Source organism: Aulonocara sp. 'chitande type north' Nkhata Bay, linkage group LG12 (genome assembly GCF_057382095.1).
Source record: "Aulonocara sp. 'chitande type north' Nkhata Bay isolate Kocher_YH1m ecotype deep benthic linkage group LG12, A_spYH_male_GT1.1, whole genome shotgun sequence".
NCBI classification, from domain to species: domain Eukaryota; kingdom Metazoa; phylum Chordata; class Actinopteri; order Cichliformes; family Cichlidae; genus Aulonocara; species Aulonocara sp. 'chitande type north' Nkhata Bay.
Genome location: NC_141355.1, coordinates 9812521 through 9839062, shown reverse-complemented (window position 1 = coordinate 9839062; position 26542 = coordinate 9812521). Strand labels below are relative to the sequence as shown.

Sequence of the window (26542 nt, the reverse complement as noted above, 5' to 3'; positions counted from 1 at the left end):
GTGTTGATGTCATTAGACCACACCCCTTCTCATTACAGAGATGCACATCACCTAATATGCTTAATTGGTAGTAGGCTTTCGAGCCTATACAGCTTGGAGTAAGACAACATGCATGAAGAGGATGATGTGGACAAAATACTCATTTGCCTAATAATTCTGCACTCCCTGTACAAAATGACTGGGATGTAGCTCGCCTTGATGGGAGCCACTGACATAATAAGATGCAAACAGGGGTGGAAAGAGTGAGTTATGCCTGTCACAATGCAGATATTCTGTATTTGAGGTTGATTTTCAAAGCAGTCACTCAATTTTCCATTACATGTTTTATACTGATGTTAAAAGTTCAGCACAGCTCTTCTTTGTCCTCTATAGTTACACAATTATACACAATACATGGAAACCTCTCAATCTCAGAGCTTTTTAAGAAGTCCTGTAAACACAGAATCATGATAGAGTTTAGGAAAACTGCTTTTTTACATCCATAGTCACCAGACAGGTAGAAACTATGTAAAATATAAATAATAATGGATTGGATTTATATAGTCATATCGCGCCATCGGCTCTTCTGGCCAACACCAGTAGGTAGTAGGGTAAAGTGTCTTGCCCAAGGCCACAACGACCAGGACAGAGAGCCCGGGATCGAACCAGCGACTTTCCGGTTACAGATGCGCTTCCCAACCCCCTGAGCCATGGTCGCCCACATAAATAACACATGTGCAATATAAATTGATACATAGTAAAGATAAATAAAGAGTCATCGTAAGTTAAAAATGATCACAGATCTGCTGTGCCAATGTCGCTATCTGGCCTTTGCTTCATAAAGTAATTTAAAGGAAGGAGAGTAAGTCCATGCAAAACCTATTTTTCAAGAGTAAAGATGACTGTTTTGTCCAGTTGCATTTAAAAATTTATATTTTGACATTCATTAAATAGATAATTGATTAAAAGAGACAATAAAAGTGACTCAATCATAGACCTCTATGGGAGATCTTAACTTATTAACACATGTGCATTACTCTCTTGGGCTAAGATATGTTTTTATAGAAGCAACACAAAGTGTTAATGTAGTGTTACTTCACCAACACAATGCATCTTGGTTTACTTTTATTTATGTAGCACTAAATCATAACAATATTTGCCTCAGAGTGCTTTATATCATATACAATAATACAATTAAATGACCCGCTATGAGCACTTGATGACAGCGGGAAGGAAAAACTCCCTTTTAACAGGAAGAAACCAGGCTCGGGGAGGGGGGCAGGGTGAGGGGAGGGGGACGGGATGAGCACTCCCATCAAATGACTTCATCTAGAAAAACAGTATTCTAATTTGGTGGAATGATAGTGTGTACTCAATTTAGGCAAATGTAGCCTTTATTTAGGTCAGTAATTACCCATTATTATTTTTTGCTACCTCAGGCATGACCAGGAGGAAAAGCAAATGGATAATTAGCTTTGTATGTTTCTTTATATTTTCAGGTTACAGGTAGCACTCTTTCCTAGGTTCTGTGACAACTGTATAGCATGCTCCATGGGGTCTTTGAAAGTCCTTACAGGTGTAAATCCTTTTGGTGTAGAGCTGCCTTCATCCCCTCCTTTAGATTCCTACCTGCTAGCAGAAACTGTTTACTTTCTCCCACCATCTTTTCTACCTTTGAAACTTTCAGCAAATATGTCAGGCTCCAACATGACAGTGTTTTGTGTTTTCCCCTTGCTCCTCATGCACTGAAAGATATTTACTGTTGACAGCAATTTTTCTTCTGGTGGTCTGTTAACTTTGTCATCTCACCATCTGTTAATCACCGTCTGTGTCGTAGCAGGCCAGTGGACACAGAATTGCATCCTATTCTTTCCCACTACAGTGTCTTGCACCCAACCCCCCTCCAACCTACTTCTCCACACACTCGCAGTCCTATTAAAGCTATTTTCTTTAAGCTTTTCAAAGGCTCATCTAAATCTTGTGAAGTCGCGGTTTTGCTTAGGTCAGACATATTCGCTTTTGCCTTCAAGGTTTTATGAGCACGTTGTATTGTAAGATAAATCCTTCAACCTACTGAGGCAGAAGCAGCTTTGTTCTCGTAGGAAAATTACTTTTTCTGATGAAATTATATTCCGCAGATGTGCTTTATGAAAGAGGCCCAGGTGAACATTCAGGGTCTGGTTTAGTATATTGTTTATAAGTTTTTAATTCATAAATCCCACGAACAGACCAAGCAGCACTCACAGAGTAAATTGCAGGATTGGTTTTATAGAGTTTGAGGGCTAAAAACTGATTATCTGTTATACATAGCTGTCAGTGCACCAGTGCATAGGTGTGACACGACTTCCTGCTTGGATGCCTGGCCCTCTGGTTAAAATCCTGGCTGCTTCTACTCTGGGTGTCCAAACTGATCTGTTTATCAGGATGGAGAGCCTTTTTAGCACCTGCTTACGCAGGTCCAGTCGTGGTTGAGAGATCCCACTGCACAGTGTTCTGGATGAACACATTGTTCGTGGTTTCGGTTCAGGGCTCACAAATCCCACTGTCCCCACCAAGGTGACATTACACTTTAGAAAAAAAGTCTTGTCTTCCTCAGGACAGAGATCCATCTTCATTTGAAATGTTAGGCTCAAACATAGATGAGGAAATCTGCAGTTTGATGAGGAAGATGAGATCTGTCCTGTTCTGATGCTGAACCTAATGAGCCTAATATTTAATATTATCATTCAGTACTAGAGTATATTAATAACTTAAGTCTAAGGTTTGTGCTTCGTTTTCTCTATTAACCATGAGTGTTTAACAATGTATAGGAGCTCAGCATTAATCCCATTAGTAAAACAACATTGTCACATCATGCTTGTACACTGTACTGTACTTACTTGTAGGTGTACATGTGAGTGTGAATGGTTGTCTGTCTCTCTGTGTTGGCCATTCAGCAGACTGATGAGCTATGGGAGCAGGGATAGATTACAGCCCCCATTCGAATTGGATAAGTGGAAGAACATGGATAAATAAATTTCTGTGTATGTAGATGGCAACAGCATTTTTCACAAATTATCACAACTAATCACCATATTACTATAAGCAGATTGCATTTAACTGCCAACCTAAGCCATTGCAAACTGATGTCAGACTACAGCAAACTGGCTCCATCATTATGCAATCTTATTAACAGGGGTGCACATAAGTGGTCAAAATAAAAGACGCGCACCAGATAAGAAATTGCAACATGCGTTTGCGTCCATATAAAAGGCATTGTTTTTGTCCGCTAGAGTGGGATTTTCACGGCATATTCTGCACCACATCTCTGTGCATTCACCTCCTGCAACCACTTTTCCAAGAATATGTGCTTCTTTTGCAGTTCGGACTCCTTTTGACATTTCTTTGGAGGTGGAGGAACACCAAAGTAATTGCTTAAAGGAGCTTCTTCGACATCTTTAAGAGTTCCAAACAAATGTCTGTCATCCTCCAGAAAATCTTATGTACGCAAACACGCGTTGCAACTTCTTATCTGGTGCTCATCTTTTATTTTGACAGCGAATGCGCACCTACGGACCACTTATGTGCACCCCTGTTTATTAACATCTTGACACACCAAAGTTGTTTTGAATATGGCTACTAACTGCGAGTGGTTTCAGACTTTACCTACGTCTTTGAATAAAACCATCTTTATTACGACTGCCTTCAGTCGTAATAAATTTGGGCATCAGCAACCACTGTTTTCCCTAATGTGAAAAGGCACATGTAGCCTCAATCACGAGAACAACAAAAGCAGGAAGAAGAAAAAACGAGGGAAGTAAAACCACAGAAAGCTACATGAGGAATTAACCTTCAGAATAAAGTAGGAAGTAACTAAAAGTGTAGCCCGGGGGGAACACAAAAGGCACAGAGACAAAAAAAACATTACAACAGGAATTAGAAGCAAAGATCATTTTATCTGCTGTACAAAAGCAACAGAAATAGTGCTTCAACCTTAGCAAAACATACTATTGTTTGTATGCTAGCTTCACAAGTATTTCAAACATTTATTTCAATAGTTACGGTAATTTGGTGTTATTTTTAGCAATCTGAGTAGCGCTCTCAGTGATAAGTGACCAAATAGCATGTTGAGTTGTTTCAAGTGATTAGCCTTTTTGCTTGTTCTCATTTTCCCAGTCAAGTGGGTTGCAGTGCGCCAAGGTCCTGGAACTAAAGATGAAGAGTTAGTTGAATAGCAATTGTAATAGCGTTACAAATCAATGCTTAATGGTGCTTTTTTTTTTTTACTCTTTGCACAAATTGGTGATTCAAGTTATTGTTAATGCTCTCCAGAACATTTATGTCAATCAGCTACTGTAGCTTTCACAATGCTGTTTTCATGTTACGCTGCATTAGAGATTTTGCAGAGTTAAAAGGTTGGTTAAAGCTAAAAGTAAGTCTCCTAAAGGAGCCTGTTTGATTAATGTATCCGTACACCGCATAAGGTGCCTGCATTAACTTAAAATGGACAAAAGCACAGTGGGACAAACAGGTGGGAGACTACAAGCAAATAGAGGTGAAGCTAATGGAGTGTGCTAATGTGTGCATTTATTAAGTCTGCCGTCACCACCCCCGACCCAGTCTGCCACTTTGTGCAGCTCCTGGGGTCCCCGAGGAGTGAATCACTGCTCACTTTAAATAATGCACCTCCTCTAGGCGCTCAAGAAGCTGCCGTATAGGGCCCTTCATCGTGATGACAAGTGGAATTGAGAAAAGAGACTGCTAGCCTCAGGCGCTTCAGGCTGCTGTAGGAATCTGGGGCCTGAGCTGCAGGCTACTTAAGGAGCAGGTAATCTGCTCCTTCCCTGCACTTTGCATTAAATGTGTGATCAGGCTCAGTGCTGTTGGCTGATGGGCCAAGAGCTCTCTCAGGGCCAGTAAAGAGTCGGACTGCTGTTGACATAACTGAAAAACTGACTGAGCTAACAGACATAGGGCAGAGGGTTGTGCAATGAGATAGCACCCGGCCTGATAAGCAGACAAAATCAGAATACCTCACCCCTCCTTACCAGGGCGGATGCCGAAGCAGTAATTGGGAAGTCTGGAGTAGATGTCAGCACCCAGAAAGAGCATTCACTGTGAAGGTGTTCCAACAGACAGAATCTGCTTTTAATTCTGATAAGCTGCTGTAATGGCAGAGGAGCTTACATAACACATCACTTATGAAAAAGTCAGAAAAGTTTCCAGCAGGTGGAGGCGGGAGAAGACATAAATAAAGTTGAAGTATCATTTTGGAGGCTGTTAAGACAATTATGGCTGTATGAACATGACATTGCAAGTAAACAGGCAGTTGTTCTGGGTAAATCACATGCCATTTAAAAGCATGCTTTTATCTAGCAGCAGCACAGCAAGTAGCATGGCTGCTCTCTGTGGGAAACACACCCCTAACTGCTATGGTGTTGGTGGCATGCTGTATCCAGCGGGCTGCTCAGCAACATGAGTCAACTTTCAGTCTTTTGAACAGAAAAGTAATGAGCAATTTTAGGCCTGCACAGAATAAAAGGAGTGAGACAGTGAGAAAGAAAAAATAGTAGATGTGGTGTGTAGATATGACTTTGACTTTTATTAGCTGGTAAGAATTTGGACGGTATTATTCATGGAATATGAAATGTCTCATACATTTCTGCCTTATTACACCTTCAATCACATCTTTGTAATTTCAGCTTCAATTTCTACTGGTTCTAATAAGTTAACTGCTGAAATCCAGAAAAAATAGTTTGCAAACAATATTCCAAGTTACCCAAGCGCATTTCCGTGCAATCATCCACTGCAGTTAGCCATCTCTTGTACATGTATATATAGGGACAGTTTTAATCTTGATGGTGTATTTTGGCTTCCCACAACTAAATGAACATGATGGAGCGATATTAAAAACACCAACTGCCAACTGAAGGCAGAGCAAAAGCAAAATAAGTGTTCCCTAAATCAGTATCTGACTGCGCGCCTGGCCCAATAATTGCTGTTCCCTGCACGTTGCAGTTTGAAGTTTCCTGGACTTGTCTGGATGAGTAAGACTGTATTAAAATACAGATATACAACAAAATTCCAATATCTGGCATTACAGACGACAAAGAGTGTATCCTTTGGTATCCTTAACTTGGAAATACTGGCAAGTGATGTTAAATAAGAACAAATCAGACTGCAGTATACAGTAACAGTATAGTGTGTATTGTCTCCATACTAGACAGCATAAAGTTGGTAAAAACAACACCACAGTACCACAAGCTAACCTCTTTATCTCGTACAAACTATTTTCAAGCAACGTTTGAATAACTTAAGTTTGTTTTGCAGGACGTTTCACAATATAAAAATGCATAATTTATTGAAACACATCATATACAGATCTTATATGTGATTAAAAATGATCACATTGCATGTAACTGTCAAATTTGTAGTTTATCAAGCTTCACTGAGCAGTTAAATAATTCTCTTCTTCCTCTCTTGTCCTGTCTTTTTTATGGCAGCTGGACCTTTAGCTAGCTACAAACTGCAACAAACTTCACACAGATTGTGTTTGCTGATGTTTGTTGAGCTGATACAAATTTAGTATTTAAAATTAACTGATAGTTAAAAAAAAACATTACCTCCTTTATGCTTGCTCCTCTTCTCTAGTGCTCGCTAAATGCTAAAGTACCGAGGCTACAACTTGCAACGTTAAAGTGGGATGAAATGAGTGCCAGTGATACCACTGAACATAAAGTAACAAGCCTGTATTCAAAATAAGGATAAGGAGTATAAGGAAGGATTAAATTTAAGAAATGTAAGAAATGTAAGTGTAAATAGATACATACATACTCAAGTAAAGTACAGAGTACAGTAACATACAGTAATGAAGTACTTAAGTAGTTACTTCTAATCTCTGGCAGTAATTCTTATTTTGAATTGTTAACTCGCCATAAAAGTGTTCAGACTCTTAAGTGTTCAACACTGTAACTGTTTGGCCTGTGGAAGAAATCTCCACCAACTTATTAGAGATCATCCTCAGGCGACCACACACAGTTGCACCACAAATATAAGCCGGCTTGACAAAAACTGTACATAGGGAGATGTTTTACTGCAGAAGTAAAAAAACAAACTGACTGAAGTTCCATCCATCTGCATTTCAAGAGCGCAATTGGCATTTGTCTTACGATATCTGAATTAGCAGGTCCACCACTGGCACCTTGTGCTTTTCACAGATGAGAGCAGGTTCACCCTGAGCACAAGTGACTGATGTGAAAGGGTCTAGAGATGCCATAATGAATGTTATGCTGCCTCTAACATGATTCAGTGATGTAAGTGATGGCCTAGAGAGCCATATCCAAGAAGGGACACACAGACCTCTACAGGCTAGGCAATGGCACCCTGAATGCCATTAAGTTTAGGGATGAGATCCTTGGACCCACTGTCAGACCCAACACTGGTGCAGTGGGTCCTGGCTTCCTCCTGGTGCATGACTGTCCAGCCTCATATGGTGAGAGTAAGCAAACAGTTCCTGGAGGACAAAGGAATAGATACCTTTGACTTTTTGTTTTGTCTTTGATTTTTGTGTGTCTTTGAAGTCAGTCCTCTGTGGGTTGATCATTTTCCTTTCCATGAAGCGATGAGGCATCCTTTCATCCGTAGCATATTACCCAGTATAGACAGATATATTGTTTTTTTCCTTTGAGATAATGAGAATGTGTTTTTTGACAAGTGTGTATCTATGTCATACAACTTTATACTTCTGCTCCACAATATTTTGGATGCAAATATTAGACCTTTAGTTTAAAGCTATAGTCAGTTCTTCTTTTGCAGATAATAAAATCTAAATCTACAAGTGTATTGTAGATTTATGCTTCCCAGTAGTAAGTAATTAAATTCAATCTTTCAATCATCTCCAGCTGCAATATTAATGAAACGATCCAACAATATAAGGTATTAATTTCTGAAACTGTGCGTATGTATTACCATACCAGCACCTTTACAGTAAGTTTTTGCTGTTTGTTGCTCCTTCCCTGTCTCTACCTTCCAGTCTGTCTTCAGCTGTCAGTATCTAAAAAATTAAAGATAACACAATTAAAACAGAAGCATCTGCGCCTCGCATATGTTAGATTACAGGTTTGTGAACCACTGGCTCAGATGATTATGCAAAAAGACTCATAGCTCAAAAATCATTGGCATCAATCTGCCTGTTTAAATCTTAAAATGCAAAATCTGCATTGGAAAAAAGTATCAGAATTATGCAAATGTTGTAAGACTAACAAAGTTCAGTCGTATTTTCAGTGGAAGTGGAATCAGAATAAATACAAAAGTTATTTCTGCAGGACAAAGATTTTCACTCCTGTGTGTGTACAATACATGAATGTCACATTCAAATCAGTCTTTATTAAGGTGCAAAAGTAAAAGTTTGGACTAAATCCTGTAATATAAAACTAATATATGTTATTTATCAAAAGGGAGCTTCAGGTACTGTGGTTGCTTTAAGTGGGTGCACACAAGTTTTCTCCAAATATATTTGTTGAAGCTGACCTTGCCAGCTTGTTTACACACTCATCCAACCAAATCTGACAGCTCGTCATATCGGAAGTGTAGCAGTGTTTGTGTTTGATATCACTTTTATGGACAGCTAATTTCTCACAGCAATGCTTAGAAGGAAAGGACCGTGAACTTTGCGAAAGTTCTGCCGCTATTGCTTAATTCAGCAAATAATTATGTAGCACATAAACATTATTCTTGACAGGAAGTCTCAGCAGGTTGCCGGATGAATGCTAAAAGAAATATTAAATAAGATCAAACCATACAGAACACAAAGAGGAACCAGTCACTCAATGCCAGGCGCCAACTTTTAATCTCAATATGAACTCTGCTTTCTGGGAGCAGCACACTGAAAGGGGGTCATCAGACAAACAGGCATAAAAGCACCAAGCCTCGCTGTCAAACATGTTTATGACCCTGTGGAAAAAAAGCAGCGGTCAAAGCAGAGCTTAACAAAATGTGCTTGCATCTTGTTCCCCCGGCACTCCACTGCAAGGCTCATATCCACAAACATTCTGAGAAAAAAAGGAGTTTCAGTGTGATTTAGGAAAAGTGTCAGAACAGCTGTGAGCACGTAGCAGACTGAAAGTTTTAGCTTTGTGAGGCGATGTTGAGACATTTTGCTGGGCTAATCCTTTCAATAGGTGTGATTGGCTGATTTTAAAAAAATGTCGAGCGAATGATTGATAGTGAAATATAGACCTAATCATAAAATTGACTGTTTAGAAATAGTGTGCATGTACATGTGTATGTTGGTTTTGCTTAAGTTTAAGTGACATTTATCAAGGTTAAAGTTGAAAAAGTTGATGTTGTCTGAATCACTTAACGCACTTTAAGAAGGCATACGAATGGTTGCGTAATAATTTGATGGTCCAAAAAATCTGAATTAAGAGCTAACATTACCTGTGAATAGATTTCATCTTTAGGAATGATTTATTGATTATTATTGCTTAGTGTTTGTATGGGCTTGCTTGAGGTTATCTATCAGATCTTTTTTCCTAACTTGATATTTTTTTGTGTTGTAACCCTACAACACAAAAAACTGAGAAAACCCCAACAGCCATACGACCCCCTATGAGCAAGCATATTGGTGACAGTGGAAATGAAAAACTTCCTTTTAACAGGAAGAAACCTCCGGCAGAACCACGCTCAGGGAGGGGCGGGGCCATCTGCCGTGACCAGTTGGGGGGGAAAGGGGAGTTTCAGATTGATTTTTTTTGTTCACTGTGTCATTTATTTTAATGCTATAAAAATAATTCTTAATATTATACAATTGTTAGAAATATTGTTAGAAATGTATAATAGGTATATATTATATTATATAATGTATAATATGATCTGATAACACAGAAACTTTAATTATTGCTCCTGACCATATGATTCCAGAAATAGGGCAGCATATCAGCTTCTTAGACCCTTATGTAAAATCGAGCCTTAAAAACCTCGCGTCATATTTGACAGCTCGATGTTGCTTGAGTGACATTCCAAACGGCTGGTCCAGAATTGTTTTTATCATTTAAGAAATATTTCAAAACTCAGACTAATGGTGTCAAAGCCTGAACTTGAGATGATTATTCATGCTTTTATTTCTTCACATTGCGACTACTGTAATGGTCTTTTTACTTGTTTTAACAAATCAGCTTTAAATCGTCTTCAGACTGTGCAGAATGCTGCAGCACGACTCTTAACAGGAGAGGATCTCATATCACTCCAGTTTTGGCCTTCCTTCAGTGGTTGCCTGTAAATTTTAGGTTTAACTTTAAAATTTAAGTTTTAACCTTTAGGGCCCTACATGGTCAAGCTCCCCAGTACATCTCTGACCTGCTGAAACGGCATTCCTCTTCCCGAGCTCAAAGGTCATCATGTCAGAGACTGGTGGTGGCCCCACGCACTCGATTTAAAACTCGTGGTGATCGTGCCTTTCAGGCAGTGGCACCAAGGTTGTGGAATTCTCTCCCACTGGTTTTATGCTGTACAGACTCCATTGATTCTTTTAAAAAGCAGCTGAAGACATTTTTATATAGGTAAGCTTTTAATTAATTTGTTGTTTTTATGTTGTATTTTACTGTTTTACGTTGTTATTTGTTGTATTTCATTCTTTTCATTTTTCTTTTTCTTTGTTGTAAAGCACTGTGTGATTTTTATCTGCGAAAAGCGCTATATAAATAAATTTTACTTACTTACTAATATACATAGTGAGTTGCCCCTAAATATCCCTAATCTTAGCTTTATTTTGAGGGGTTTGCACTGGGTTTTCTGACCAGATTTTTTTCTGACTGCTGTTCAAATCTTTGGATTTGCACACTTCTCCTGTTTGTGACACACACATTACCAGCCTGATGCCTAGTAGTTAGTAGTGCATTCTTTTTGTTGTTTTAATGTATTCATCAGGGTGCTGGTGAAGTACTTAGGGGTGTGGCTAGTGTTAAACAGGGATAGTTCATGTCACCTTTTAAATTAAAATCTATTCTTTTGATATAGATTTTCTAGTCTATTTAGGTGAAAGTTTTATATAAAGCTAGATAGAAAAAATCCAATCAAGTTATCTACAAAGTACTGGTACAAACAAAGGAAACCCTCTACTTTAGTACAAAAATAGATGCCAGTTGTGTAAATAAACTGTCAATTTCTTGAATCATGAACTGCTGAGTCAATCTGTTGCTGTGTTGTGGATTTCTAGCTGTAGTCGCTAGTGAATGTCTTCCTTCCTTCACTGTAATTCGTTATAGTGGAAGAAATGTCAAACTGCGACGTATTACAAGCGTGATATCAGAAAATGATGGTGAAAAATACAAATCTAAGACACAAGTCGTTGTAAATTAATGGCACTAACACAACATTAGGCATTCCTCTGCACTGTAGAGGTGTCTCATACACTAAAGCTGCTGCTTTAGTGTATGCCTCATTCAAAGGAAGAAGTCCTAACAAACCAAGCCTCTCATATCTCTGACCTGATGACTGATTAAAGAGCTTTGTTGAGGTGTTCCTCTCCTGTGTCATGATCTGCCTGCCCTCTTTCTCAGAAGCTCAACCAGAGTCACTGCTGCCGCCACCGTCCACTGGCAGGACCTGTTTGTTGTAAGCTGCTTTTAATGAGCGAACTCCAAGTCGCCGGCAAGAGTTTTTCACCTGTGCTTGAACTAATTCCAGCAGCCTGGCTGTGTGGCAATAACTTGAACTTGGGGAGCAAGGGTTCAGCATTTTCACTCATGGCCATTCAAACTTGGAAGTACCTGCCTGGAGGCATGTTTTGTTGGCAGTCCACCTCTTTTCATGAGCTCATTAATTTGTTGGTTCGCTTGCAGCAGCAGAAGCGCAAGTGCAAAGAGAGATGTTATGCACATATGATGGCTCTACTAAATAGAATGTGTTAAATATGGACAGTCATAAAGAGCACAGCAAGAAGTCTTAACAATGCTTTCAAATATAATGGAAAGCAATGGATAGCAGTGAAGCTGCCCCATCATAAATATGGAGCTTCAAAAAATATAGGTAAAGAAGTGAATGGAGCATTTCACCTTGCTACCAGCTGTTTTTCAGTCTTGCAAAAAGGCATTTTGTTGCACAGATTGCTTCAAAGACAGCTGTGCAAGCAGCTCATAGCTGCAGTAAATGCATTTATGACGCACAGCGAGTCCAGGCATCAAAAGGTACAATTATACAAGAGCCGAGGCATCCATTCTGCTGACGTGTCTCCACGTGTGAACACAGGCAGTGTCTGTTGTCTGCAGTACTGTAACTTATTTCCTCGTATCACCTAATAAGATTTGCATTTACTCTCTGTGTGTTTTTAGTGTCCAAACACTGGACAGCTGTGAAATCCTCCTGGGCCCAGAAGTAACATACGGACCTCCTGGCCTGGATCTCTTCTGCCCGGTGGCCATGACCATCGCCCACTGTGCAGAGGTGGACGCCGAGAACTGGAACATCCAGCTCAAGAGGAGAACCCAGGACAGCAAATGGGAGGTGAGAGCTGCAGGGAGAATGTCCTTCAAGCACAGTGCAGCGCATTGCAATGTCACCTGGGCCATAGGCAACATGCAGAGAGCCATTCCACTTCCTATTAATCGTATTTTGCTTAAAACAGTTGCAGTCTACAAAATGTAGCAGGCCTTTGAGAGACAATTTTCCAATTAGTAGATAATCTCCTTGTTTGTGTAGTACACTTCATTGATGACACCATTAATATTTGATAACCAGGTATTAAAAGGGTAGCCAAATCACAACAGAAACTTCCAGGAGTTTGTATAAGATGCATCTGGCTGTTGGTGGTTGAAGGGGATGCTATCAGGAGCTAGCTGAATGGGTCATTCTAAAGAGTATTAGAGTAGTACTGTAGGGTGCCACATGTTCCTACGTATTCAGTTTGCAATTATATTTATATTTTTCAGATCTATTCAGATCATTTCTTGAAGTATGTTTAAACATGACAAAAAAACAGAATGAATATATAAAAAATTACAGCATTATTCCATTAAAAGTAAACAGTGTCCAGAAAGTGAGCTGCCTTGGCAGAGGTTGGCTCTGAGTGCTTCTTGTTATTTAATTTTATCAGCAATAAAAGGCAGTGCAAACCCTGCTACAGTAGATTATGAATGATAGTGAAGCAGAGATGTGTTGACCTAGCAGATAAACCAAAGAAAACACACATTATGTAGTCTATCTACTGATGACCTCAAGCATTGGGGACTGAAATCAGAGTGCCCTAAATACCAGTGGCCCATTCTTTTGCGTGAATTAGTAGGAGAATAGGACCAGTTTCCACCCATTGATCACCTTTCTCACTTCTCGTAAGCTACAGCAGTAATGGCCAAGCAGATACTGGCTCCATCATGCTTGTCTGAGATGATCCATCTCACATGCATTTCACCACTCTGCTGTTTCCACTGAACAGGGGCAATTTTTTGCCAGAGCAGCTCATATCTATGGAGCATGAAAGACACTTGCAGATGGAAATAAATGCCTATATTTATTTTCTGCTAGATATGCTGGAAGAGATTCATGGTTCCACACACCTGTTTAACAAAGATAAAAGCATACAATAAGCAAAAACACAGTGTGTTCCACTTCAGACACACTGCCAATTAGAACCACACTGCAGCTGTAATCAGTATATAGGATAAAGGAATTACACAAACAGTGTGCCCACCATACTGCTCTGTTGTTTACATGGTTAAATATAATTCGTTTATCCACGCAACTTCACTTCCAACAGATGCGTGTAGACACCTGGTGAAAAAATGTCTTCAGTGCTGAGGTGACAGGAGGAAATTCCTGTTCCTTGAGTTCTGGTTCATCCCTCACAGAAGCCATCTGCTTTTTAACAAGCTAATACAACCAATGCATAAATCTCAACCGCACAACAGCCTGCGTATCCCAGAATGAAGCAAATGCAGAAATAACAAAAATTGCAGGCCACTTGAGGCTGTGAGCGAGTCATTACTGATATACTCCAGTGTTAAAATGCATAACTTTACAGCTGGATAAAAAAATATATAATTAATGCTTTATTTACCAAGATACATTCTTGGTAAATAGACTTATTTTGTAATTTTGACTATAAAAGGAAAGCACTCCAGTCCTTTCAGGAAGCGTTTGATTTTCCCTCTATAGCAAAATGGGCATAACTAAGGTAAATAAAGGGTTAAGACCTAATACAAAAATGGGTTTTGGCCTCTATTGCTGCTTTAGCACTTTTAAACAGCTATTATGAGTTAATGTTTTTTAATGGCATAACCATTTAAAATGCATTGAGGGTTTGCATTATTATTGGCATATTCCTGCTCTGTCTCATGTTTTTCGAGTTGCAAGGGTTAGAGGCGAGGTATGCCCTGGAGAGGTCGCCAGTCTGTCGCAGGGCTAACACATAGAGACAGTCACAGTCACTCACATTCACACCTATGGGCAATTTAGAGTTTCCAATTAACCTGTCCCCACTAACTGCATGTATTTGGAATGTGGGAGGAAGCTGGAGCACCCGGAGAGAACCCATGTAAAGAGAACATGCAAATTCCACACAGAAAGACCACAGCCTGATGGTGGAATTGATCTCAGGACCTTGTTGTTGTGAGGCAACAGTGCTAAGGGTCACCATGCTGCCCCTTTCAGGAGGATTTCAAAAACAATTAGTCTTTCTGTGTAGTTCATTGCAGTAATAACCGTCTTAGAAGAATGCACTCAAAGCATTTCTGCGCTATGTTATTTGTGAACATAGAAACAGGTATCTGTTGTACTCATGTAGTTTATCTGGATATGGTCACTTCTCACGCTGAAAAAAACAGTACAATGGCAGCAGCTATCAAGAACCAGCAGGCAACATTACAGTGGCTACGTCTGTTTTTTATATAAAGTCTCAACAATCTGTAAGCCTAATTTGCTTTCAACCTTAAAGCTGAAAGAAAAAGACGGTTTTAAATTAACAGTGAATTGGTTGATACACAGGTATTGCTTGTAGTGACCAGTTTTACCAACTACGTTGTTCGAGTTATCTCTGCAGAGCCTTTCTAACAGTCTATGTAAGCAGGTGTTTTCAGGGACAGGGTAAAAAAAACAGGGAATATTCTTGCCTGCTTGCTGATACAGAGCACAGTTCATCAGTTCACCAAAAATCACACCTCTCCTTCCACTACCACCATACCCAGACAATAATTGTTTTGTTGCAAGCCCCTTTTAACAACCACCTCTCCGCCAGATCGCAACTCTTTCACTTGCACTGGAACTAATTCCAGCAAGTAACCTGAGTAACCTGTGTAGCAGTAACCTGAACTGAAGGAGCAAGAGTCTCCCAACATCCAGCGCTCACAGGCAGTCAAACTTCATTCATCAGGTGGACAGAAACAAAATAGAGAAAAGAAATAAATAAAAACACCTGCTTTCAGCTTTTCTGGTGTGTAGATTGTTCTCATTTGCCTCAACATTTGCATTCTATCTTATAGTCTGAAGTCCTTAGAGCGGTAAAACTATAAAAATGTCAAAAGAACGGAACGCAGCATTAACTGCATTACACTATCAGCTTAAACATAGAAGTATGGTTATACGGTGTGGTTTTAGCATGCATGCAACTTCATTGGAGTATATTGAGCAGTAAATTAAACTCACTGTTAACATCAGGATTGTTTGATAGTAAAATTTCCCCTTGGTTTATAATTTGGGACAATACCCGCAGTCAGTCTAATAAAAGGATGTTAAAGTCATGTCTCGTAACATTAGATGCCAGGGTTTGTTGACTCTCGCCCTCCTTCTGACAGCTGACCTTTACATGTGTGCTTTGTGTGGCAAAAGGTAGAGTTACCGTGACATGTGACTTGTGAATAACGTGTTAGCCATAAAAGAATGTTGGGACTTTTGTGGGGAAGCCAATTGATCCGGGCTTATGCTCTCTGTGGGTCCAGAGGGTGACATAAGGCCACACTGTGGTAACACTGCCAGTACGGCGGGAGGAAAATAAAGAAACAATTACAGCATGTAATGGGCTGGAAGAGGCATGGCTGCTGTCAGCTAGTGGGAAGACTTTGGGGGTGGGGGGTGTGTAGGTATCGATTAGTGGATCAGGAAAAGACATGGCACAGGGAATTCAGACGTGAGGCAATCAGGAGGAGAATCATGGAGATTATTTCTGTGCTGACCATCATTCTCCATTTACCCCCGCCAACACACCAGCCGCTCTGGGCACAACCAAGCATCTCAGCTCTTACAATGTGTTTTATGTTTCTCGCTAGCAGCTTTAGTCTGATGCTTTGCAACAACGAACCAAGTGCAGTGTTGCTTTCATCTGGATTTTAGCATCAGCAGAGGTAGATAAGAAAATGTGCATTTTTGACTAGGCCCCACTATGTATTTGTAACCTCAAGTCACAGACACAGTTTTGTTCCCCCATTTGCTCAACTTCAAATCGCACGATGATCATTTCACAAGCATTTAACCACCACTGCATGTTGACTCAGCTTCTGTCATTTGGTGGAATTGCTGTCATTGTCTTTATTGGGTGCATTTAGCTCCAGTGGCCTCATGGGAGCAGGAATTTGATGCACCCACACTGTTAATGTGCCATATCATAATGGATTGCATTGATATAGCGCTTTTCTAGGCACAATTCCACTATTCATTCACTCTCACATTCACACACTGGTGGAGGCAAGCTACGGTTGTAGCCACAGCTGCCCTGGGGCAGACTGACAGAAGCGAGGCTGCCATATCGCCCAATCGGCCCCTCTGGCCAACACCAGTAGGTAGTAGGGTAAAGTGTCTTGCCCAAGGACACAACGACCTGGACAGAGAGAGCAGGGGGATCGAACCGGTTACAGATGAGCTTCCCAACCCCCTGTGCCATGGTCACCCCATAAATCCAGTTCCAGCAGTTGTAGCACACCAGTCTGTTTCTATAACTCACTGAGCACTCAACCTCCATAGAAAAACATGCCCCCTTAACAACACTGCTGCATTGTTCCAATGAAAAGTAGAGACGAGTGGTTTATGTTAGCTGAACATTTTACATCATTCCAGTGCAGCAAGCAAAATTGCTGCTCAGTTTTTACTGCTAACTGACTGTTTTTGGAAGATCACCTACCTGCCCATGCTTTCACATGACTTATATGCTGTCTATAATACGGCAGACCTGTGCACACATACATGCTTTTCAGCATCTTTATTAATTAAGTAGTGGAAAATGTGTATTTCCCAACCAGTTAGCGAGTATTTGCTAGACGTCTCTGGCTGTCACTTGGTAAAAGTGGTCTAAAAGAGGTGCTGCAAACACACAAACCAGAAAAAACAGAGGAAAAAGTAAACAATTACATTTTCATTGTATAATTTAATGGCTATGACCATCCCTAATGATCACTGTGACCTTAAGTCTAACATCAACAAGAACCCCCAGAATGACCTACAGTTCCATAATGCAGTCTTGTTACTAGCAGTGGAGTTAAAAGTCGATCAGATGAACTGTTGCAGAGACATGTGAGGAACACACACACACACACACACACACACACACACACACACACACACACACACACACACACACACACAAAAAGACTCCTTCTTTTAACATTAAACGCTTTTTCATTCCAACAGTGTCAGCGTTTTCTTTCTTTTCTCCTTCCCCTCCAGTAAAGAAGATTGTTTTCACTGGTCTGGATGACATCCCGAGAGCTTAATCTCAAAACCCGTAGGAATAAAAAGCCCCAGTTGCTGTTGTCACTTTGCATTATTTGCTAGTGTTTTTGAACAGCAAGCAACAAGATGATAACAAGACATGTGGGGAAGGAAGGGTGGCATGCAGGGGGGGTGATGTAGTCAAGAGAATATTCAGTCAGGCAGTAATGTAAATGTAAAGCTGACGTAAAGTTTTTTGTGAAACCCGAGCACGGGTCAGAATAATGAAGAGCGCAGGTTTGCCCCCCGGCTGTTGTGGTGGTTGTCGGCACTTAAAAGAGCTTGTTATTTAGGCTGGATTTGTCAGCTCTCTACACTGTCTGCTTTTGTCCTGAATAATGTTTTTCTGAGCCGCCTTGAAGAATATTCAAGCACAGCAGCCTACATACGCAAACCTCAAACTTCATCTAAACAATTTCAACAATAGCTTCTTTCTGACAGTGAAGTGTGCACATTGGGTTTTGCAAATGGAAAGGAATGGAAATGTACTCATAAATGTTTTATATATTTACATTTTGTTAAACATAAACTCAGTCTGCATCACATAAACTAAAGTAACAGCAGGACTGGAGCCTCCAAAAATGAGTCAGTCTCCGGTGTAACCATATTCTGGACAGCGATGTCTCTTTCTTACATAGAATAAAACCAAGGCTCTGCTGATAGCACTACTAAGGTTAGCCAAACTAATCTGACACTGCACGTGTGTATGCAGAGCAAAAGTGTTGTTCTTTTCATCAAGATTTAAAACGTGATTTGATTAACAGTTAATGCTGGTGAAACATAACATTGCATCCATTTTACAGTACATGTATATTACATGTTGTTAAATGTGGAAGGCTTTAGACAAATACTTTGGTCTCAGGATCATGGTTTGGTTTCCAGTATTAAACATCAACTCTGCATTTGTAACAAAATGTTAATTCGGAGTCTGTAATAATAATCCATGGAGTCTCTGTAAGTGTGTCTGCTTGTGTGTACAGTATGTGTCACTCCTTTAGTTTTCTTGCCAACCATTTATACAGTCTACTTCAAATGTGGTTTGGGGTGTTGATGGGGACCAGAGACAGACCCCACTGAGTAACTGAGATTATCTTGTGGCTCTTCTATGGGTTAGGGTTTTGTTTGAGGTGGAGGCTAGGTTGTCTTTGTTAGTGAGCAGCATTGTCATACCAACAATAGTCAAGAAAACTGACAGATGCCCCAGTGATGTCACAGAATGAGAGTCAGGAAAATACAGGATTGTGAAAATTTTTAAATGAAATCATTGAGAAAGATAAAACCTGCCTGTATATGATTTCATTTGTGATCAAAACAAATGCTGTTAGAAAGAAGAGATTCACATGGTACTAGCAACCACGTGAATTATGAATCCCACTGAAACTCACTAATCCCACTGCTACTGGCAACCAAGAAACATGTTCGTCAAAGTATGGGATGAGTTTGACTGTTGTATGGACATGTATCGTGCATCTGGAGAGGGGGCAAATTGAGCACTTGTTTTGTATGGAAAACTTTAGCTTCAGCCATGTATTTTAAAATTTACTGCAAGCTGCTGTGTCCATTACTTAAAAAATAATCTTTTCAAATTGGGTCACTCTTATTGAGGAGAAGAGATTTAAATTAAGCGTGCAACCTGATTTGCAAACCTTTACAACATGCAATTTACCCATAATGGCTTCAGTTAAGCCAAACAAAACCATTTCTTACTTTTTTCAATTGATATTGTAAACAGTGCAACTTTTGTGAATAAGCCGTGAAACCAACCACATCTATGAAGGCTATTTGGAGATCACGCTAAAACACGTTTAGCTCTATTTAGTAAATCTGGTTCTTAGTAGAGATGGCACGATACCACTTTTTTATGTCCGATACCGATATCATAAATTTGGATATCTGCCGATACCGATATGAATCCGATATAGTGTGTTTTTTAATCAATAACTGTTTTTTTTATATCTTGCTGCATTTTGTATAAGTTCATACTCAAGTTTAAATAAACAACAACACTAAAGCTATTCTGTTATACCTGTATGTAAAAATACACTGCACCCAAAATATTTCATAGTTCAGCAATACTGATCAATCTAATAAACTTAAACCTACTCCATCCTTCCTATTCTGATGTTTTAAAGAGTACTTAGCAGAAATATTAAGCAACCTAACTAATAGCAAGCAAAAAAAAAAAAATAGGGAACCACCCCCCCACCCTCCACCTCATGATTCTTAATCGACGTAATCAACTTTAATTTGATGCAGGTTGGAAAAAAATGCATATAATTAAATAGATTCAACATCTTTCTTCAACAGAATTGCAGACTGCACAAATGGTATCGTCCCAAAGGAAAACGTACTATAGCTTACTAGGGTATATTAGACTTAACAGTTACTATGTGGCGATCGTGGCTCAAGAGTTGGGAGTTCGCCTTGTAATCGGAAGGTTGCCGGTTCAAGCCCTGGCTGGGACAGTCTCGGTCGTTGTGTCCTTGGGCAAGACACTTCACCCGTTGCCTACTGGTGGTGGTCAGAGGGGCTGGTGGCGCCAGTGTCCGGCAGCCTCTGTCAGTGCGCCCCAGGGTGGCTGTGGCTACAATGTAGCTGGCCATCACCAGTGTGTGAATGGGTGGATGACTGAATGTGTAAAGCGCTTTGGGGTCCTTAGGGACTAGTAAAGCGCAATATAAATACAGGCCATTTACCATATATACAATAATGGACTTCTATACATTTTACATCAGATTAAAACTTTGGGTGTAAGATTCAGATAATTATTTATTAAAAGCTAGATATTTTAAATGAGAATAAGAAAGAAAAGTATGTCTTTGTGCCCCCTTTTTCCTGTTAATGCGCAGGGAAAACATTGCTAGATCCGCCCCTGCACAATTACCTGCCGTCAGCTATGTAGAAAAGGATCCTGGTGTAGAAAGTAATATTAAATAAATTCTAACAACAGCTTTTCAAGGTTAAACGTGCTGCTGTTGTTCAGCCGCTGGTTTCCTCTTTCTGGTGCGAAGTGGGCCAAAAACAAACAAGAGAGACGGACTCGCGACAGAAAAGCCGATCAGCTGATCATTAAGCAGTTTCATGATTGAAGTAGCAGCAGGAGAGGGAGGGAGAGAGAAGAGGCAGTCGCTCCATATATTGGTTGTTAAGCTTAACGTGGGAATGCTTTACAAACATTCAGAGATGAACTTACACACTTGCTGTACTGCTCTCTGGGATCACTTCCTCAGAGATGAAATGCTGGTTTGAGGCTACAAATACACACAGCCGTTCTATCACGTGAGCACACTGCTCCGACGTGCTACGATTATGGGCCGAGATACGCCATGTTGCAAGTTTTGTGAGGTGCCTTTTTGATATTTAATGGATCAGATTTTTTATTTCTCTCCGATATCCGATCCAATAATTTACGTCAGTATCGGACCGATACGTAATATCGGATCGGTCCATCTCTAGTTCTTAGTTGCTAAAGTTTATTTTGCCTGCTGTCACTTCAGTGACATTCTATGTGGTTTGCTGTTCTTCCTCAGCCTGTGGTGACACACATTTATATTAACAGCACAGCTAAATAAATTTAAAAAAATTAATCCCCACACACCCCATCCCCACTCCCGTCACCCTGCATCAATAAGTGAAAGAGAATGGATGGAAATTCCCAGTCTTGCAATTGGTTTTGTTTTTCCAAATCTACTAATACACTTTATCAACTCACCTGCTGATTTCCACACTCTATTTAAATCAGAATGTAACACATGTATTCTGTTACATTCTTACATAAATGAGAGAATAAAATGGCTATGAAGTGCAGGTCACTCTTATCTACTTTAAGTCACCCGAGTGATCCTCAAAGGTGCAAAGGTAGCTGCCTCACTCACTAATACAGGGTCCTTCTCTGCAGTTATCACACCAACAGAAATTGTACACAAGTCAATGCCAAATTACATAAAACAAGTGTTAGTTTCATCTCACTTCCCTCATTTGTTATATCCTTGCCCGTGTCCACCTTTATAATCTCTTTCTGAGATGCCACCAGATGCTGCTGCAGATTAGAAACCATGTCAGCTCTCCTGGGTCACTCAGTCAGAGATAAATGCCGTTCTGAAGGGCTCTTTTTGTTTGCTCACAGTTTAGTATGTTTGGGGGGTTTAAAACTCCCTTCCCTTTGAGTTCAAGTTCATGTTTACGTAACCTTGCCTTTTTAAAGTTTGCAATTGTGCAAGAAAAAAATCTTTTCAGTGTAAGAGGGCAATTTCTCAAGATGTGCAAGTGTTTTGAATGAGACGGAGGGGAAGAATAGAGGGGAAACGAATGAATACATGATTCGTGTCGCTTTGAGATTTCACTCTAATATTAAAAGGGCGCAGAGATCCTTAGAGCTTCTTGGTTGGAAATAATGATCCACCACTGAGGCCTAACCTAAAGAGAGAGAGAGAGGAGCTTGAACAATCATAATACCTGCAAATGCCCGGTGCCATTAAAATACCCTCATTTCGGCTGTCATTAAAATGCACGTGACTCACAGAAGACTCCTCAACACTCCCAGCCACGCTATAATGTTATTCAATGCCATATTGCACTGTGTTAAGTTTTGCTTATGAGCATGCAGGAAGCAGAAGTGCAAAATGCATAAACATAATCACAGGAGTCCCAGGCACCTGACAGGAATGTAGCTGAAGTAGTAACATTTAAATCTGTTTGAGGAGCACGGTGCCTCAGAATATCTGAGCCTGGACTCTGACCTGGCCAAGAGAATTTATTATTCACTGATTTGGAATATGGTTTGCATGTGCACATTCTGTTGTTCCATATGAAGGACATGGATGGTGTTCTTGTTCATTTCAGTCCAAAATCAACATGTAATGCCAAATTAACCCAAAGCATATTAGATTCCCTCTTGCAGACTACACCCATGTCCTCAGGGTCATATTCTTAAGTCCTACGAGGGTAAAATATATTAAGTCTTTTAAGCAGGAAGTTATGCCAGGGCTTAGGACGACATGCAGCGTTCTTCTATAAGGGTACCGAATACCACGAAGCCAGCCTGATATTTGGTAAACATACCTTCAACAGGAGAAACTCCAAAGATTGCATGGAAAGAGCACGGGATTAGGGAAATGCCAAAGACTTCAGAGAATATGTCAAAGGAAGATATCGAAAAAGATTTAAGCTTTGGTCAAGAGAAAAATCGGTGTCTGTTTTTTTGGATAGAGAACGAGCAACTGATGTAGGAATCATCTTCAACTGGAGACTATTTTTAATCTGAATACAGACCTGGCACTGAACGCGTTGTCTGCAAAAAATTCTGAACTGTTTGGATGCAAAGCGTTTTAGTGAGAAATTCATCCTCATCCTGGAAAAAGTTGACATTAAGCGATGATTAGCTGATCCATACGTTTCTAAACGGGAAAAGGAAGAAATTCTAAGGTTGATCCAACTGTCATTAGAAGGCAGGAGCAGGGAGAAGTTAATGGTTTAAGCCAAGAGCTGAATTATCACAATGGCTTTAGTACATAATTCAGGATGTCAGTGCAGTATTTCCATATCATTCTATATTCAGTACCGCTGTATGTTTCGAGTTACAAGAGCAGTTGCTGTCAAATGCAGTGGTCTGATTGGTCAGATCTGTTTATATACACAGGAAAAATAAAGCTTGATTCAAAAAAATAAATGCTTCAAATTTGTCCTGTGAAACTGTGAACCACTTCATTAAGAATTGTGGAAAAGTGGAAAATATTCACACAAATTTGGTGTGTAAAGAGTTTAAAAGTAACTCACTGTATGGACACAAATGGACACAAAGTCATTTTAGAACCAATTCCTGCCACTTGGCAGCCAGGCAGTTATTCTGTTCAATCTCCTAAAGGAGTTCTTAAGCAATCTGAAAAGATCCACAACTTTAATTTCAATGCTCACATTGTCCATAGGAGCCAGTGATACGATGGATAACACTCTAAAAGTTTGGTAAATTTGCACCAAAACATTTAAAAACCTCCCTCAAACCAATGAAGCTCACACAATTGAAACTGTCATTGAACTCAGCTGTGCAGAACAGTCATGTAACAGAATTACTTATGCATTTTCCATTTTGGTTGTTGATTAGCTTTGGGTGGTAGAGGTGGGACAACTACCAAGTTGAGAATCCTATTGGAGAATTTTATGAAGCGTATTTTGGGATTGGATGAGCACCATCTGGTGAAACTGACCCTGAGCAGAGTGTCTCTCTACCAGCATTCATCCAGCTTGAGCCTCAATTCCCATTTATCTTTTAACAAGAAAAGAGAAGGTCCTTAAGATCAAATCCTCAAGATAAACTGAGATTTCACATTTTTGTTCACTTACAAAACGTTCTGCATATCAACTCAGGATACTGTATAATAGAGGCTCCCAAACAGTGGAGAGCCTCCTCAGCAGGATGAAGGAGAGTTGAAGAAACGAGTACAGAGGGAATGTTCTAAAAAATAACTGGAACTCAGATATTATATTCCAGCCTGCTGAACTGCCCTGGTCACAACATGATCAGCAGTAACAGTGACAGCAGGGGCTGTGACTCACAGCTCATGGAGGCTAGGTGCATTTTAAAATCAGATAAACCAGTTTGCTTTTAGAACATGCACGGTTTCTCTGAGTCATAACTCAACAGAGATATTTATAATAAGCAGGTCTGCCCCGACAGTAGATTTTTTCTTTAAATTTTAAATCAAACTTTGATCAAACTAATTTTAAAATAGTATTTGGTCATTCTAAGGGGTTTCTGGTCAGATGTGAGGTCCCCTACTAAAGTTTCAAGAACAACAACCAGCCTCAGCTGGTCACAGCCTCCAACAGGAGTTAAAGGCATTAAGAGATTGGCTCATTGGCAGGCAGGCTAAGAGACAGTTGTTGGTCGTCTTTATTGAGGTTGATTCTACAGAAATCTTGTTAAGACTTTATAATGATAGATCTTTTAGACCAAAGTGTTTCTTTGGTTCATCTTGGCTCAGGGTAAACGAGTTGATCACATTTTCCCCATATCTGTGATATCTATGTTTATGTTTAGTGTCTGTTCTCTTTGTTGTTTGTTGTTTTATGTTTTCATTTCTTCTTCACGTTTTGTTTTTACTTCCTTTGTGTGCAGTACTTCCTGTCTTTGTCTTTTTACGCCACTTTTACGCTTTAATTTCATTTACATAAATTAGTTCCTGTCTTTGATTTTTGTCTCCTCATTCCTTGCTGCTTTGTTTCATTTTCACTCACGTTTTACTTTTGCACATGGTTAGATTAAAGCTCTAAATGAGAAATTTTAAGCAGAAAAAACTATTTAGTTAGGTTTCAGCATCATTACTAAATGGAAGGTCCATTGGTTAGTTTATCTTGATTTCCTTTGCTTTTTCTTTTAATTTTAGCTAAAAAAAAAAACAAAAACAAACTCTACCCTAAAAAAATGTCTTTCTAAATTCACCGTGGCTTACACTTCCTGGGGATGTCATTACTTAATCTCCATTTTGAACTCACCAGAGATTCATGACTTTAAGTTCCCTTGTGTATCAAAGAGATCCTCTGATCTTTATAGTACATTAATGGATACATTGCAAATATTTTATGCTCATCATCGGGCCCATTTCAGAAGAACTCTCATTAAGCAGCTCCACAGAGCAGCTGCTGTGCTGTTGTGAAACTACTTTGTGTTGAGACACACTCCCGTTTCCACGGTGAAAAAGAGACAGAAGTTTATTTCCAAATTGCTCCAAGACCATCATACACAGTAGGTCAAAACATGTATATTGACCAATAGGTTGTACACTGATGTAGTTAGGGTTAATGCTGGTGTTTAAATAAACGCGTGGAGGTTTGCTGTTTTGTAAGACATGTTTGCTGGTAACATGGCTTCTAATTGGCATGTTTCCAGTTAACTTGATTATTTGAGGAGGAATAAGTTGTGCTCCTCAGGCTGTGTTTTGGTACACTGTTTGGTCTCACAGCTCCTCATTAAACTGTCTAATCACACGGATTTCATGGATTCTGTCTGCTGCAGCTTACTGCGTGACAATAATTGTGAGATGGTTTGGATAAATAATCAAAAGACGATATCTGAAGGTGAATTTTGAGGCTCTTGGCCTTCTCCTGCCTGGATTATTCTGATTCCTTTTGTCTGGGGAGTAGGTTTACACAAATCTTTGCTAATCATATACCATTCACAGTTTGTCTTCAAGTATGTTCCCTTTGAGTGAGGTTTGGAGAAAATAGAACTGCTTTCCAGTTGCTGTTGCTGCCTCATAAATAAAACACTCAGCATTGTTTATGATGACTATTTTGCGTCCCGCTATGTACTAACATCATCTGTTATGTCAGAAATACTTTTGTACACTCTCCCGAGACTGGTTACAACCTGTGTGGGTTTTTGCTTTGTGATTTAAACCTGCATTATGTTACCTACGTACATCATTATTCAGCAGCAGTGGACTAGAATCCATAATACATTCTACTGTATACAGAAGTTCATTTGCAGAGTTTTCTTACTGAGATGTCTCTCGCCAGCTCTCGGCATGAATATTTACCTCAGCGACTCACTCTGTTGCAATAAGTATCGCAGTGGAACAGCCTCGAAAAGCGTGTAAGATAAATTCTGCCTAACCCTAATCCTTTATTGGAAGCTGTTCTAAAGTTTTGTAACTTTTAATCAGGTGATTGAATCACGTGACAACCAAACCAAAACAGGTGCTGTGTGAAGAAATGAGCAAATAATTATTTATTGCTCCCAGAAAGCTGTAACTTTCTGGGAGCAATAAATAAGTGAAAATTGGAGCCCTGCAGTCTGCGAGCTGTTTATTTTCTTGTTTCTTCTTTTTTTGTGTCTGTTAACTAAATTGACTTGAAATATGCAATAAACACTTCCCGGGGGGAAAAAGGCCGTAATAGT

At 39.8% G+C, this 26542-nt stretch overlaps 1 protein-coding gene across 2 annotated transcripts in view; it reads left to right on the top strand.

The window, feature by feature from the left end:
- LOC147316932 (netrin receptor UNC5D-like) overlaps positions 1 to 26542 on the top strand; it is a 310246-nt gene that overhangs the window by 243892 nt on the left and 39812 nt on the right. For both annotated transcript variants that reach the window (XM_086313478.1, XM_086313477.1), the window contains one exon: positions 12288 to 12459. In XM_086313478.1, coding sequence (XP_086169604.1) covers positions 12288 to 12459 — 172 coding nt within the window. The remainder of the gene's footprint in view (positions 1 to 12287; positions 12460 to 26542) is intronic.